At 63.7% G+C, this 16,957-nt stretch overlaps 1 protein-coding gene across 4 annotated transcripts in view; it reads left to right on the forward strand.

The window, feature by feature from the left end:
• The window catches only part of KCNIP1 (potassium voltage-gated channel interacting protein 1), a 126,862-nt gene extending 124,927 nt beyond the window's left edge, over nt 1-1,935 (forward strand). For all 4 annotated transcript variants that reach the window (XM_055127631.1, XM_004611473.2, XM_004611472.2 and 1 more), the window contains one exon: nt 1,425-1,935. In XM_055127631.1, coding sequence (XP_054983606.1) covers nt 1,425-1,472 — 48 coding nt within the window. In that variant the 3' untranslated portion in view covers nt 1,473-1,935. The remainder of the gene's footprint in view (nt 1-1,424) is intronic.
• The last annotated feature ends 15,022 nt before the right edge of the window (nt 1,936-16,957 follow it).

Here is a 16,957-nt window from a genome sequence, read left to right on the forward strand (position 1 = left end):
AAGTTAAAAAAAATGTATAAGGGACAGGGGTGGGCATTTCTAAAGGATCAAGAGACTCGAGCGCTATACCTACCAGCCAGAATAAACATCAACACAGTTTTAAAGGAAGAAATAGACGAGGTGGACTGAGTGGGAAAATCGAGTACACGTTCCCCTCCAGTGCACCTGGGACTCTCTGAGACAGACCCCTGGCCTCCGTCAAATCAAGAGTCCAGAAGCGATATCCACTGTTCTCTCTGCCAAGATCCGCTGAAAACTGAAGTTAGTCACAAACAGAAAGAGGGGGGAGGGAAGGGCAGGGGCCTGGCGGAGATGCAGAAACAACTCACCACTGAACAACCGGTGGGCCAAAGAGGAAGGCAGATATTTTTCCCGCAAACCAGACAACTTAGTCCCTTGAATCATCTCATATCCTATAGCTGTCAAACACTCTTCCCTGACATGGAGTCAAAGCTATAATTTTCTACACATGCGCTCCCTCTCCCTCCCTCTCCCCCCACTCTCTCTCTTTTTGAGTGCAAGTATGTGGTTTTTGGCTTCTGTTATTTTGTCTACATTCTCTGTGATGTCTCTTCTGAGGCAATGTTTCATAGAATATGTATTATTTTACTAATCAAGTGGGGGGGACTGGAGTGATAACACAGTGGTAGGGTGTTCACCTTTCACTCGGCCGACTCGTGTTGGATTCCTCCGTCCCTCTCGGAGAGCCCGGCAAGCTACCGAGAATATCGCGCCCGCACGGCAGAGCCTGGCAAACTACCCGTGGCGTATTCGATATGCCAAAAACAGTAACAAATAAGTCTCACAATGCGAGACGTTACTGGTGCCCGCTCGAACAAATCGATGAGCAACAGGATGACAGTGACAGTGAATCAAGTGGGAGGGGGAGAGGATAATAATATAATCGAATGCGTGTGTGCGTCTGTACATATACCTGGGTGCTCACCTGTGTACCTTTATACATCTAAGCAAGCCTGAATTTTTAAGCAGGATCTATTAATTGGTACAATAAAAATTAAAAAAAAAAAAGAAAAAAGAGGAAGTCAGAAAGGAAATGAAAAGATTCCTTGACCGTATCGAACACAGCAGAAATGAAGGTAAAGGGCAGTTCACAGGACGGCAGGCGTCCACTAGGAAGCCAGAATCCGCACTCGACCCAGCTGGCTGACCTCTGTGTCTCGGGGGTGTCCAGGGCCTGGCCACTGCTCTTAGGCTTGCCAGCTGCCCCTCGTGGCGCCCCCCTCGCCCCCTCCCGGCAGGTTCTTCCATAGCCCAGGGCCAAGGGTCAGCCGCTGGACCCTCCCGGCCCCGCTGTCGCCCAGCCTCTGACTCCCTGTCCAGGCTGCCCTTCCCCCCACCCCCCTCCTTCCTGCGCGGGGACCGGGAGGCCACTGACCCTCCTCTCCCTCCCCTCTGCCCCACAGGACGACAACATCATGAGGTCCCTACAGCTGTTCCAGAACGTCATGTGACGACGGCCCCAGCCCACAGCTCTCGGAGCCCCCTGGACCCCCGTGGGGCCCCCCTCCGCCTCCTCTGGAGGCCAGGCCGACTGGAGCCCGGCGGGACCTGGAAGCATGCCCCTCGCCCGCCGCCGCCCGCCCGCCCGCGCCATCACGCTCCATCCGCTGCCCACCCGCCCGGCCGACTCGGTGGGCCTGAGCCAGGGCTGCCCGCCTGGGGCCTGGCCCGGGGCCTCGGTGCCAGGGTCCCTGGACTCCGCCATCGCCACAGTGGGGGAGCCAGCCCCCCGCCCCCCCTCGCTGACCCCGACGGAGGGGGTCTCGGCCGAAGGGGAAGGCTGGCAGGGCCATGCTCGCGCCGCCTCCTCTCCCGAGCGAGCCCACCTGCATGCCCCCGGCCCCGCAGCCTGCCACACCTGCACCTCATGGACTTTTCTACCACGTTCCACTCAATAAACGGAACCGTTTCTTATGCGCCCTCTGCTTCCCGCGCCCCCGGGCGGAAGAGGGCCAGAGTGTCCGCTCCTGCGGTCCCCAGTCAGCCCTGCCCAAGGCGGCTAGACCGCCCCACCCCCCCGCGGCTCCTGACAAGCTGAAGCCGGACCCCGGGTCTCAGTTTCCCCCCAAGCTTCACGGGAGAAAAGCAGAGTGCTAACAGAGCCCCTCTTAGAACCCCACGGGGCTTGGGGGGGGGGCTGGTGGAACCTTCCAGAACCGGGAGCCTGTGCTTTTAGGTGAGGCAACATGCTGGGCAAGCCATCGACCGAGGTCTGGTGCAGTGAGAGGTTTCCTCTGACCGTCACCCAAATCCCCAGAGTCGGCCCAGACACTCGTGGCAGGGCAGGGCCCGGGGCAGCTCGGGGGGACAGGAGGACAGCGTGGGTCCTGCACACGGAGGCCGCTGGGGGCTGGGGGTGGGGGCGAGGAGGGGGGCGCTCTGCCCAGGTGGGTGCCGTGCATCCTACCGCCACTAGATGGCGTAGGCGCCCCGCCGAATCAGCAGGCGCAGAGGGGATCCAGGGAGAGGGCAGCGCCCACTGTCCACGGGAGCTCGGCCCCCCCACCCCGGCACGCCCAAGGACCCAGCACCTGCTGCCAGCTCTGCGGCCAGGCCTCGGAACACTTCAGAGTCCAAAGACTGACCCTGCACACTGCCCTCCCCCCGCCCGCCCAGCAGGCCCATGAGGGTCATTCCACAGCTGAGGGATGGGCGGGACCAGGGAGATCGCACACGAGGGCGAGGCTGGCAGTGGACAGGGCCCTCGCCCCACGCACCAGCTGCTGCGGGCCCTGCCCTGCCCACCCTGTCCGCTGTTTCTATTCTCAGACTGACCGGCCCAGGGCACCGAGGGGGCGGTCCCCGGTGGGTTGCAGGGCCAGGCATGGCGGAGTCTGCAGGGGGACAGGGCCGGGGTCTGGGGGGGACGTGTTTGATGTGAGTATAGGAGTACAGGGCCAGGGTCAGCAGTGGGGGGAGGTGTCCAGTATGGGTGCAGGAGGACAGGGCCGGGGTCGGGGGGGAGGGACGTGTCCAGAGTGGACACAGGGCGGACAGGGCCGGGGTCTGGGGGGTCGGGGGGAGAATGCGTCCAGTGTGGGGGAGGAGGACAGGGCTGGGTTCTGCGAGGGGCCGTGTGGAGTGTGGGGTCTGCCCCGGGCTAGCTTCCTGCCCGTCGCCCAGAGCCCAGGGGAGGGGGACTGGTGCCAGCTGCCGTGCGCCTGACACAGGACAGACCCCACAGTCCTGTCCAGGGAGCCAGGCGGGCTCTGGAATCTCCCCGAGGGCCTGACCTCCCCTGGGTGGGGGCGGGGGGCAAAGGTCAGGCTGGGGCTGGGGGCTGGAGGAGGTGGGGGGAGAGCCCTTGGGGCAGCTGGGGGGGCTTGGGCCACGCACCCCTCCTGCATGCGGCTCCCCCGGGCCCCCCAGGCCCCACGGGAGGCTGTCACTGCGGCCAGAACAGAGGGGCCACCGCTGCTGAACTCTGACCCGGGCCTGGGGCCCCAGACACAGCGTGCTGAGGGGTGGGGGAGCCAGACCCACCCATGGCTTCTCCATCTCCCAGTGGGCCGGGGGCCTGCGCCCCCACTGGAGTCCAGGCCATGCAGGACACAGGGGGTGCCTGAAACCTCTGGGCTGCAGCTCCCCCACCTGGAAGCCTGCTGTGTGACCTTGGGGGAGTGAAGTGCCTCTCTGAGCCTGCCCCTCGCGTGGGTGCCGGGTCAGAGGGGAGCCGGGGACCAGTGTGCAGGGCGCGGGGGTCTGTCTCCAATGCAGCTCGGGGCCAGGCAGGGCTGGGGGCGCCCCCGGAACTGTCAGCCGCCACACAGGGCTGGGCACTCCCCGTCATGGCTGTGGCCCGGCCAGGCGGCCTTGGGGACACTCCAGAGACCACCCCAGTGGGGCCGTGTGGGGTGGGACGAGAAGGGCTGAGACCCACCTGGCAGCCCCGAGATCCCAGCCCGCCGCCTCCACCCCCTCACCAGTCAATAGGCCCAGAGGGCAGAGGGGAGGCGGGCGGGGCCGGGGGCTCACACAGCCCCTCCTGCCAGCACCTGTTCCCTGCCCCTCAGCCCGGCCGCCCGCCCCTGCAGCCATGGGAACCACTGCCAGGGGGGCGAGCTGCCCGGTCAGGGGCTGCACCCCAGCGTTACCCCCGAAGCCGGCAGCTCGGAGCGGGCGGGGGGGGGGCTCCGGTACCCGCCAGCTCAGGAGCCGAGAGCCCGCCCACAAGCAACCCGCTTCTCTGGGCCTCGGTTTCCTCCTGGGGTGTCCTGGGGCTCAGAGGAGGGTGGCCCCCACCCCTGGGAGAAGCAGCGACGGCCCCGCTCTGCTCGGACGGTTGCTCCAGGACCCCCATGGCCTGCCGCCCGCCTGGACAGAGCCCCTGGACAGAGCCCCTGGACAGAGCCACGCCGCGCCCCTCTCCGACATCCCCCTTCTGAGGGAGCCCGGGGAGCCGTGCTGTGTGTGTGTGTGTGTGTGTGTGTGTGTGTGTGTGTGTGTGTGTGTGTGTGTGTGTGTGTATGAGCGCGCGCACAGGCATGAGCATACGCAGGCACTAGTTCACGGCCCCTCCCGCATGCACAGGTGGTGGAGGGTTCGAAGAGGGGGGAAGGCGGGGGGCTGGCCAGGCAGCACCCCCACCTCTCCAAAGCAGGAGATGCGGCAGCATTCGAACCCGGGATGCGCAGCCCGGGACAGCCAGGATTATCTGCCCCAGCTCAAGTGTCGAGAAAAGCAGCAGCGCAGAGAGGGGGGGCCCTTCCCCTGGAGCCCCCCGGCCACCTCCCCTCTGCACCCACACAGGGCCGCGTGCCTCCTGCTGCCCCCAGAGACGCTGACCCGAGAGTTCTGAGTTCAGGCCGGGGGTCCCGGGCCCCCCTGTGTTGGGATCCGGCTTGGGCGTCACACGCGCACACGTGCCCCGGCCCTCCGCGCTATCCACTCCCCAGTCGAACCCACGGCCCCTGAATGCCCCCCTCCCGCCCACTCTCCACCCGCCCCCGCCCAGGGAACCACGACGGTAGCCTGCGCTGATCCTGGAGACGCCGTGCCCCAGAAAGCCCCGGAAGGTTCTAGACGGCTCGTCGTGCAGAGGGAAAGGCTTCTTTCTATGGGAGAAGGGGCGGCTCTTCAAAGACAGGAAGCCAGGGGCTGGAGCAATAGCACAGCGGGTAGGGCGTTTGCTTGCACTCGGCCAACCCGGGTTCGAATCCCAGCATCCCATATGGTCCCCCGAGCACCGCCAGGAGTGATTCCTGAGTGCATGAACCAGGAGTGACCCCTGTGCATCGCTGGGTGTGACCCAAAAAGCAAAAAAAAAAAAAAAAAAAAAAACAAAGACAGGAAGCCAGCGCCCAGGGCCCAGCGCCCAGGGCCCCAGGGCCAGCCACGCAGCTGTCTTTGCTGGTGGCCCCAACGCTGCCAGGCCTGGGGGTGCGAGTGGCCGGGTCGGGCACGAGGGCAGGCGCCGTCCGGATCAAGCGCGGCTGTTTGATGGGCGCCGTGCACAGCAGGGCTGCAGCCCGGGGACCAGGTCCCAGCAGACACGCGGCGACGACAGAGGCCTTCAGTCTCAGCTCCCCCCACCCCCCCCCGCGAGAAGCCGGCAGCCCACAGAGCGCGGGAGGAACGTGCCTTCCGGGCAGACCCAGCTTTGAACCCTGACTCACCGGCACCGCGGGCTGACACCAGCCTCCCAGACTGCCGGGGTGAGGGGACTGGCGTGGGCCGGCACCCGGAGGAGGCTGACACGCAGCAGGCCCGGGGGCAGAGCCGCCCCGCCCCGCCCCGCCCGCACAGGGAATGCGCCCGGACCCCAGGCCCGAGAGGGAGGGGGCTTTCAGACACAGGAGGAGCTGCGTCCGGCTCCCCCGCCATGCTCAGTCCCCAGTGGACCTGTGCGAGAGTGTGTGTGTGTGTGTGTGTGTGTGTGTGTGTGTGTGTGTGTGCCCATATGAGAGTGTGTGAGTGTATCACATGAGTGTATGTGTGCATGGATGGGTGTGTATGTGCACGTGTGAATTGCAAACTTGTATGGATGTATGGATGTGTGTACTGCACGCGTAAGAGGGTGTATGTGCATGGGAGCTGTGCATGTGTGCGTGCATGTGTGTGTGTATGTGTGTGCTCGAGTTCATGTTGGAGTGTGTGGTTGTGTGCATGGGCGTGCCTGGGTGTGAGTGTGTGCACATAGGAGTCTGGTGTGTGAGTGTGCGCATGGGTAAGCAGATGCGGCCCCAGCTCACTGGCACTGCCTGACCCCGCAGCGCCCCACCCCTGCAAAGGGGGAGACATGGCGGTGTCCCGGTGTCTCAGCCCGGATTGCCAAAGGTCGAAGAGAAGTGTGCAGAGCCGGAGGGGCCCGGGGTGGCCCAAGGGTGGCCCAGAGCTGCCCCTGCAGGCCTGGTGCCTGGCGTCACCCGCACATGTTGGGCGCTGCTCTGGGCCCCTGGGCTGACCGGGACCCCCTGCCCGCCCCCTCCCACCCAAACAGAGCACGGTCTCCGGGGAGCACAGCTTCGGGTGCCCACCCCAAGGGAAGGGCGGGGACCCCCGTGATGAAAGGAAAGTGAGCAGGGCCGGGAGAGCGAGCCCCCCACCCCACCCCAAGGACAAGCCTGGGGCCTGTCCGGAGAGGGTGGGCTGAGAAATGGGAGCGTCCCCTCCTGCTCAGGCTTCTGCGACACCCCCAGGCTCCTCCCCAGACCCTCAGCGTCTGCAGGAGGGGCGGCCCCCAGCTGTGGCCCCTTTGCGCCCACAGGCCCAGCCGGGCACGGAGGCTACTGAGCACCCATGAGCAGGTCCCCGGGGCCAGGCTCCTGCTAACCCCCCAGCAGGCAGGTGCTCGGAGGAGCCCCACCCCCGTTCGTTCATTCAGGGGGCGGATGGAGAGTAGCCTCGCCCCAGACTCCCCTTCTGGGCAAAGGAGTCTGAAGGGGCAGTGTGAAGGCCCCCCCCCCACCGCACACACACACACCCCGTCCTGGCGCCCGGCCCCCCACCTCAGGGTTCCCGGCAGAGGAACAAAAGGCTCCACGGCTCCACGGCCAGGCAACCAGGCAACGGCCCAGTGCCTCCCTCCCAGCTCGGCCCTGCAGTGCTCCCCACCCAGGGAACGGGACACGCCCCCTGCCAACTTCCTGTTGTTCTCAGCCCCCGCCCCCTCGGGCTGGCTCTGCATTCTTTCCCTGGTGTGTCGGTTTCTTCTGTGTGGCCTTGAGCCACACCCAGGGTGGCGGGGGCTGCTCCCAGCTCAGCACAGGGAGCAGTCGGGCCTGAAGAACCAGAAGCCGGGCAGGCCCCACGAGCACCCCCGCCCGCCGGCACCGGGTAGGGGGACCTCTCCTCCTGCCCTTCTCCGGGCTCAGCGCCCCAGATGCAAACACACACATACACACACACACACACACGGGACACCTGCACACACTCGCGCACACACACACCCAGGATGCCTGCCCTCTACACACACACACACACACACACACACACACACCCCCAGGATGCCTGCCCTCTACACACACACACACACACACACACATACACACAGGATATATACAGGATATCTAATCTGCCTTGCACACACACACACACAGACAGGATGCCTGCTCTACACGCACGCACGCACGCACGCACACACACACACACACACCCAGGATGCCTGCCCTCTACACACACACACATACACACAGGATATATACAGGATATCTAATCTGCCTTGCACACACACACACAGACAGGATGCCTGCCCTACACGCACGCACACACACACACAGTGGATATTTACAGGATACTTGCCCTGCACACTCACACACACACCCAGGATGCCTACCCTCTACACACACACACATACACACAGGATATATATAGGATATCTAATCTGCCTTGCGCACACACACACACTCCCCCAGAATGCCTGCTCTGCACACACACACACACACACACACACACACACAGGATGTCTGCCCTCTACACACACACACATACACACAGGATATATACAGGATATCTGATCTGCCTTGCACACACACACACACCCAGGATGCCTGCTCTGCACACAAACACACACACACACACACACACACACACAAACACACACGGTGCCTGCCCTATGCCACCAGCCCAGAGCCCTCCCCTGACCCCTGAGGCCCCTCTGCTCGGCTGCGGTGGGGCCCCGCAGGGCCCAGGGCTGGCCTGCAAGGAGCGGGCTGTGCCCACCCAACAGCCCCTGGGCTCCTGCTTCCGGCAAGGACCACATTCCGGAACTTGGTGGCGGGGCCGGCTGCTCAGCCAAGCACTGAACCCAAGGCTGAGGTCACGGAGTCGGGTCCCACCCGTAGTGACGGAGGCAAACAGCGAGGAAACAGAAAGGACTCGTGTGTCACACGGAGGGGACAGCTGCGCACACACACGTACGTGTGGCCCCATCCGGGACGTGGTCACCGCAGCACCACGTGGGGCGGGGGACAACGCAAAGCCTCTCCCAGGGCCCACCCCCGACGCGAGTGTGCACGGGGCTGCACCCGAGAGCGAGTCCTGCCGGGCTGACGGGGTCTGCCTGGGCCCGGCCTTCCTGCAGGCGCTCCGTCCGGGCTGTCCCGCACGCTGCGCTCCAGAGGAAACAGAGGTCAGCGCCGGGACGGGCCTGTGCCTGGGCCCACATGCCCTGGGACCCCGCCCCCCACAAACCCTCCTCCTCGGTCTCCCCTGACAGAGGGGCCCCTCCACTGGGTCGACCCGCCCTGAGAGAGGGGCCCCTCCCACCCAGCCACGGCGGGTCAGGGGCCACGCACCCCCGAGGAGGGCACCCAGCGGGGCTCTGCTGAGTCAGCATCTGCCCCCCCAGCCGCCGAGCTACGGGCAGGCGGGCAGCGCGTGTCTCCCAGAGAGCAGACATGAACACTGGTGTGTCCCGAGGAGATGAATAAGCGTGCGGATGCATGGACCGAGGATGGTGGGGGTAGGCACGAAAGAGAATGGCATGTATGGACACGTGACAGAAGGTGGTGTGTGTCTCTCAGAGACTAGAGACTGAACGTCAGTGTGCCCTGAGGAGAATGAACATGTGTCTGGATGTGTGGACGGAAGTGGCATGTGTGTCTCCCAGAGACCAGGCATTGAGCATCAGTGTGTTCTGAGGAGAATGAATGAGTGTGTTGATGTGTGGACAGGATGGCATGTGTCTCTCAGAGACCAGGCGCCGAGCATCAGTGTGTCCTGAGGAGAATGAACGTGCGTGGGGATGTGTGGACAGAGGGTGGCGTGCGTCTCCCAGAGACCAGACACTGAGAATCAGCATTTTCTGAGGAGAATGAACACGTGTGGATGTGTGGACAGGATGGCATGTGTCTCTCAGAGACCAGGCGCCAAGCATCACTGTGTCCTGAGGAGAATGAACGCGAGTGGGGATGTGTGGACAGAGGGTGGCTTGTGTGTCTCAGAGACCAGGCGCCGGGCCTCAGCGTGTCCTGAGGAGAATGAACACGCGTGTGGTGTGTGGGCAGAGGGCGGCTCGTGTGTCTCAGAGACCAGGCGCCGGGCCTCAGCGTGACCTGAGGAGAATGCACGAGTGCCTGTTCGATGGTGACGCGTGTCCCTGGTGGGCTCACTCCATCCAGCCCCGCTCCCTGTGGCTTCGCTGGCTCCTGTCACCACGCCCAGTGTGGTAAAGACGAGTCACCCGCTGGCCTCAGCAGGGCCGCCCTGGCCTTGCTGACAGGACCCTGGACACTGCCTCTGCCCCCTCCGACCAGCCCTGCTCTGAGACTCTCCCTCACCTCCTCTCAGTGACCCGCAGACCCGATGAAGCCTCAGTATGGGCCACTGGACCCCCAGAGCAGCTGCGGGACATTGGCGCGCCCAGAGACACACCGTCACTCTGCGGGCCCGCCAGGAACCACGGCAGGGGCCGAGAGACAGGCCAGAGGGCGGGACACAAGCCCGGCAGAGCAGTGCGGGGGTCTCCGGCTCCTGTGGTGGCCAGGAGGGGCCCGGCCCTTGGAGCACAGCTGGCAGCTCACCCCCGTCCCCGAAAGGAAAGTGAGTCACCAGTGAGGTGAGAAGGGCTCGGGATTGTGCCGGGGCGTCTCAGTTCAGAAACCCCAGATAGGGGGCGTGGCTCTGACCCACGGACTCCTGTGCTCTGAGGAAGGGGCCCAGGGGCAGGGGCGATGGAGGGCTGAACAGTGAACGAGAAAGTTCTGAATGCTTCTGGAATATTCCAGCTTTGCTGCCTGGAAGATCCCGCTCTCGGGCTGTGAGGCTGAGCTCACCAGAGCTGCCACTGAGCCTGACCGTATGGCTCGACCCCCCTCCCCCCTGCACGACCCCCCGGGTGCCTCCTCTCACTCAGACATGGGGGTGGAGGTTATCCTGCAACCCTACAACTGTAAGGGCTGCCTTGGTTTCCATGAAGTTAGTCCTGGGGGCTACACCCTGGCAGTGCCTGCGGGGGGTGGGGGGCTGTGCCCCAGGCAGGCGCCCCCATCCCCGGGCTGTTTCCGCAGCTCTGGCTATGGGCCGGGGGCTGGCGCGTCATCAGCGGGCCGCACTGCAGCTGGTGTGCGGAATAGCCGGCAGGTGTGCCCGGTGGTCTCCACACCGGCTCCGGCCCCGCCCCGCCCGAGCCCACCTTGCATCAACCGCATGCGGGGGGCGTGCCCCTCACCCCTGCTCTCGCCATCATCGGGTGCAGCAACGCTGCGGGCGGCCTGCAACGTCTGTGCTGGGGCCCAACACCCCACACTCCTCCAGAACCGTGCTGGGACCCAACACCCCACACTCCTCCAGAACCGCCCGCCCGGGAGCCCTGGGCCAGACCCCATGGCCACAGGGCACCAGACCAGTTCCCCCCTGCCCCCCCGCCCCCATGGGGCTACCTCCTGCCAGGGCGCTGGTCCCGAGCCCGTCCGGGGAGCCCCGGAGGCTGCCTGGCCTGGGGCAGGCCCGGCCCCGGCCCAGCTCAGGCGGGAGCTTCACTGGAGCGGAGTCCAGCTCCACTCCGGCCGTTCCTGGGGCCCACATTTGCGCTCGTCCTGGGGAGAAGAGCTGTACCTGAGGGGGCGCAGACAGCGGCCAGGGCGGCCCCGCGTGGGCCACCAGGCCAGGTCCCGGGAGGCGCAGCCGCTCACCAGGCGGCCAGGGCCAGGGCCTGGGGGGTTATGAGGCCCAGCTCGGAGGCCCCTTCCCCAGGCTCCTGCCCGCTCCCCACTGGCCCGTGCAGCTGTGCCCAGACGCTCAGCGGGAGGGGGAGGGAAGGCCGTTGGGCCTGCTGGTGCCAGTGTCCAGGCGGGGGGGATCCGGGGAGGACGGTGGAGAGCAAACCGCGAGACCTCCTCCTGCAGGCTCACCTCTGGGCAAAGGCTCTGCCATTTCTTTCCTTTTTGGGGGGCAGGGGGAGGGGGAATATCACACCCTGCGATGCTCAGGGGTGACTCCTGGCGGTGCTCGGGGGACCCTATGGGATGCTGGGGATTGAACCCAGGTTGGCCGCGTGCAAGGCAAACGCCCTCCCCACTGGAATATCACTCCGCCCCCGGGCTCCGCGTTTTCATCCTCAGCGAGACGCCCCTTCCCCTCCTCCCGAGGCCCACCAGGTGCTCGGGCAGGGCCTGGGGAGCTGCTAACGTGGCAGTGTCTCGCCACCGTCCGGAGAAAGCGAACGGGAGGGCACTTACTTGCCCTGCACATCCCCAGCACTGCGCAGGGCCCCCTGAGCCCAGCCGGGAGGGGTTCCGGAGTGCGGATCCGGGAGTCAGCCCTGAGCACTGCCAAGGCTGGCACAGTGACCCGACTCGGGAGGGAAGGTAAGAGGAAGCGGAGGAGTGCTTAGTCCCAGAGACTCATAGGGGTGATCGTGTCCTCAAAGACGGTGTGACAAGAAAGAGAGGGCGTCTGCACGCGTTGTGGCACTGCTGACGTTACACTGAGCGCGAGCAACAGCCCGGGGGCCCGAGGACAGGCGGGTGCGTGAAGAAACTACGGTACTTCTACCCAGTGCTACACTACGCAGTCCTCGGGGGGGAAACAAAGTCACGGGATTTGATTCTGCATGGATGGACACGGAGAGTGAGCTAGTCGGAGGGATAAGCACCGCAGGATATTAAAAAGGAAAATAAATAGGGTGAGAGTAACACCCAAAGACAGTAGAAGCGAGGGTCCGAGCACTTGAAAAGGGTGCATGATCGGAGGCTTGTGCGGAAGGGCGGCTCGGACAGAGACTCCCGGTGGCGATGGGAGGCGGAAGTGACCACTCTGGACGAGAACTAGGTACTGAGAGGAGGGGACCCTTGCAAAACACATGGCCTAAAAGGAAAAAGAAAAGGGGGGGAGGGGGAAGAATAAGGGGCGCGGACAGGAGGGAAACGGGACACTCCTTGGTGGCGGGAAGTGCGCACTCAAGGCTGGGGGTTGCTACATTGTATGCCTGAAAACCCAATTGTGAACAAGTTAGCAACTGTGCCTCCCGTGATTCAGTTAAAAATAAATAAATAAACACAGGGCAGGCTGCGGGGAGTGGGGAACTAAAACGTAAATAACTAAAAGCTGACGCGAGGCCTCGTGCTGAGGTTGCGGGCCACCTGCGTTTCCATCCTGGGCGGGGGAGGGGGGACTCGTGTGCCGAGCCTGGGGCTGCTCCACCCAGCACCTGAGTGGGGGGGGCTCAGAGGGGACCCCAAAGGCAGCAGGGGGGAGTCCTGATTCTCTAAGCAACAGAGAAGCTCTGGCACCTGGCGGCTGGGGAGTGGAGACAGCTGGGCGGCTGGCCTGGGGGGGAGGGACAGGTGAGGCAGAGCAGGCCCGCGGCTGCACCTGGTTCTGCTTCTGCCCTGAGCCCCTCTCAGCGGAGAGATGGAACCCCCCTCCCCCCCACCGATTGGATTGGACCTTCGCAGGCCTGTTTCTCGCCAGGGGAGCTGGCGGGTGCTGCAGTTAGCAGATTGGGATCTCGGCCTCGGGGGCGCCTGCTGAAAGACCCTTTCCCGGCAGCGCTGGCCCTGGACCCCATCAGAGCCACAGGACAGCTCTGACACAGGCCCACAGCGAGCCCTGGGTCCCGTCAGAGGCTCCCCGGGGCCAAGGGGTGGGCTCTGACGCGGGGCGTGCCGAGGAATCCTGCGGTCAGGGGCCTGAGGGGAATGGACCAGCGAGGAGGCATGTGTGACCAGCCCCCTGCCCACTCCAGGCGCCCCTTGCCTGGGGCTCACTCCCCGTCGGGGCAGCCCCCTGCCTCATTGGGGGTGCCAGCGATGTTGTGGGTGGGGGCACCCTCCCCGCACCAGCTGCCTCCTGTCCCCTGGGGTCCTCCTGGTCACTGAGGCCAGTGTGTATCCTCCCTTGCACGGGACAAGCTCTCCTCACAGTGTGGCCTGGGGCACCCTGCGGGCAAGAAAGGGCGTCCATGACGGGGCGGGGGGATGAGAGAGGGCAGGACCCGGGCTCCAGCGCCACACAGGGTTCCCCCAACCTGGCCACCCGGTCCTTAGGTGACCCCAACCTCAGAGCCAGGAGTAAGCCCTGAGCACCACCAGGCATGGTCCCCAAACTCACCAAGATTAATACAAAAGGTAAAAATAGGGGCTGGAGCGATAGCACAGCGGGGAGGGTGTTTGCCTTGCTCGGGGCCAACCCGGGTTTGAGTCCCAGCATCCCATAGGGTCCCCTGAGCGTGGCCAGGAGTAATTCCTGAGTGCAGAGCCAGGAGGAACCCCTGAGCATCGCTGGATGTGACCCAAAAAGCAAGAAAAAAAAAAGGTAAAAATAAATGGGGAGGGAGCCCAGAAGAGACAGCACAGGGGTTAATTAGGCACCCGCCTCACACGTAGCTGACCCCGGTTCCACCCCAAGCACCACGGGGTCCCTCGAGCACAGCGCCCTGAGCACTGCAAGGAGCGCCCCGCCCCCCACCCCCCTCCCCGAGGGAAGCTGGTAGAATTCAGATTCCCGGGCCTCCTTGCCATGCAGCTTGCGGGCGAGCGGGGCCTGAGAACGTGCATTTCGCGGGCATGGGCAGGGCACGCCCTTGGCCAACCCCCTCCACAGCCGGCAGCCGGCCTGTCAGTGGCCCTGGGCGGAGCAGGGGAGCAGGGAGGTGGGGTGGGTGCGGCTGGCGAGAGGCGCATGCGCACTCTCAGGACCAGGGCTCCGAGGGAACGCTCACGCCGGGGGTCCTCGCTGCCCTGGCCCCCCAGGGCTGTGCCTCTCCGTCACAAGCACAGCTCAGCCGGCGGGAGAGCCTGGGGCCCCCTGCGGCCTCCCCACCCGGGTGCTCTGGGACTTGGCCGGGCCCGGCTGTCAGGGGCGCAGCAGGCGGAGCCCGGCACTGGCGTGGGCTCCCGGCCCCCCGGCCGGCTGCTTCTCCGGGGGCTCCCGAGCAGGGCTGAGGGGGCAGGGAATGCTCCCTGGCACCCTTGCGGCCCGAGAGGCCAAAGTTCTGGCCCAAGGGGCAACTGCACTGCTCAGGCCCCCAGTGTTGGGGACCCCCCAGGGGCCACCACACTCGGGGGACTCACCTGGGCAGCCCCGGGCCTCGCACTCGGGGCACCAGCTCCAAGGCCAGCTGGCCTCGGGGGGCGCACGCGCGCGCGGGCCAGTGAGGGGGGAAGGCAGGGAAATGGGGAACAGTGCCCAGCGCCAGGTGGGCTGGCCACGGGCACAGACCGGGGCGAGCCGAGCTCCGCGGTGACCACAGTCAGCGAGCGCCTGCCCCGACCGGAAGCAGCCACACACTCGGCCACGGGAGGCCAGCGGCTTCCCAGGCAACAGGGCCAGCTGGGACCCCGCAGGGATGGCGGTACCCAACAGCCCCCCCCGCCCCCCCCACACACACAGCAGACACACTCAGCACACACGCACACACTCTCAGTACACACACACACTCAGCACATACACACATACTCAGTACACACATACACATACACTCAGCACACACACAAACTCTCAGTACACACACACACCTTCATTACACACATACACACACACTCAGCACATACACACACTCTACACACACACACACTCTCAGTACACACACACTCAGTACACACACACACACCATTACACACATACACACACACTCAGCACATACACACCTTCAGTACACACATACACATACACTCAGCACACACACACTCATTCCGCAGACACACACTCAGCAGATACACACACTCAGCACACACACATACACATACACTCAGCACATACACACACTCTCAGTACACACACACACTCTCAGTACACACATACACACACACTCAGCACACACACAAACTCTCAGTACACATACACACACACTCAGCACATACACACACTCTCAGTACACACACACACTCTCAGTACAAACATACACATACACTCAGCACACATACACTCATTCATCAGACACTCAGCAGATACACACACTCAGCACACACACTCAGCACACACACTCAGAACACAAATACACATACACTCAGCACACACATACTCAGCACACACGTACACACAGCACACACACTCAGCACACACATATACACACTCAGCACACACATACACATACACTCAGCACACACATATACACACTCAGCACACACACCCATCAGACACATACTCAGCAGATACACACACTCAGCACACACACATATACTTAGCACATACACACTCAGCACACACGTACACAAACTCAGCACACACACACACTCAGCACACACATACACATATACTCAGCACACACACACACACACACACACACACACATGCTGGGTTCTGGGTCCTGCCCAGGGTTTCCACCCTGCCAGACACCCGGTGCCTCTCGACGCCTGCAGGCACGAAGGGCCCCTCTGTGAGAAAGGGGCTCTGCGGGGGTGAAGTGGGCACCTGAGCCCGCCTGGGTTCCTGTGATGGTCTGGGACGGGGACATGTACCCGATGGTGCTGGCGTTGCCCACACAAGAGGCGAAAGAACTGCCAGGACCTTCCTCGGGAGCACGGCTCAGCCGCACCCTAGCCCTCACATGCGCCCATGTCTGTACACGGAAGCCGGGACACAGCCGCCTTCCGTCCCAAGGCACCGCACCAGCTGCAGCGCTCGGCATCCCCGAAACACCCCAGGCGCCCTGTGAGTCCACCCAAGGACGCCTACGTTTATATTCCCCTTCTGTAACCGCGCAAAAAGCCTTTTCCCAAACGGCTGCTAACAATTAGCTTCCAAACGTTCCCAGCACAGCAGGCCCCAAACGGAGGCGCTGTGTGAAGCCCACCAGCATGTAGCACCTCACCTGAAGGAGCCATCCCCCTCCTCACGGAGGTCAGCAATTTTGGGGGCCAGCAAGGTGGAGAATCTGCCACGTGGGCTTTTCTTGTGCCCAAGACTGTGCTATCCCCTCCCACCGGCCAGTGGCGCCTGGAAGCGTTCCCTCTGCCCCGTTCTCGTCCCTGTCTGCCGGGACTCAGGGCTCCCCTCTGCCAGAGGGGGTGCTGCCCAAGACATGAACCCCAAGCCACGAGCCGGCAAATGACGCAAACACACACCGGACAGTCCTGTAGTTCGATTTTTGTCATTTAACAATCATCTCTGTTCGCAGCTCAGTATTTTTAAGATCCGGCTTGAAGTTCAAGGTATTTTAAAGCTCGGTCCTAACGGAGTGTTTAAAAAGACCCCTGACTAGGGTACTTACTGAATTGTTCATCTGTGAGTCTCACTGCGTTCTGTTTAAGTGGGGCCCGTCCATCGCCTGCTCCCCTGGCGGTCAGCGACTGTTCTCCCTGGCCCGTCCATCTCACCGTCACAGGTTTAAGGGAGACCTCTGAGAACCATCAGCGTCTCTTCCCCCGGCTGCCCGCTTCTGTTTGCATTATTCATGCTCTCTCGGCCACTTCCTTTCCGACAGGACTTGTTTTGAAGCCACGAGTTCATTTCTTTAAGGTTAATTTAGTGGAAACAAATCGTAAATCCAGTTAGCCTGGCCCGCTGCACTCCGGAAGGGCAGGAAGGCCTGATCTCCCCTGTGCCCGTTCCACAC

This window comes from Sorex araneus, chromosome 2, assembly GCF_027595985.1.
Source record: "Sorex araneus isolate mSorAra2 chromosome 2, mSorAra2.pri, whole genome shotgun sequence".
Classification (NCBI taxonomy): domain Eukaryota; kingdom Metazoa; phylum Chordata; class Mammalia; order Eulipotyphla; family Soricidae; genus Sorex; species Sorex araneus.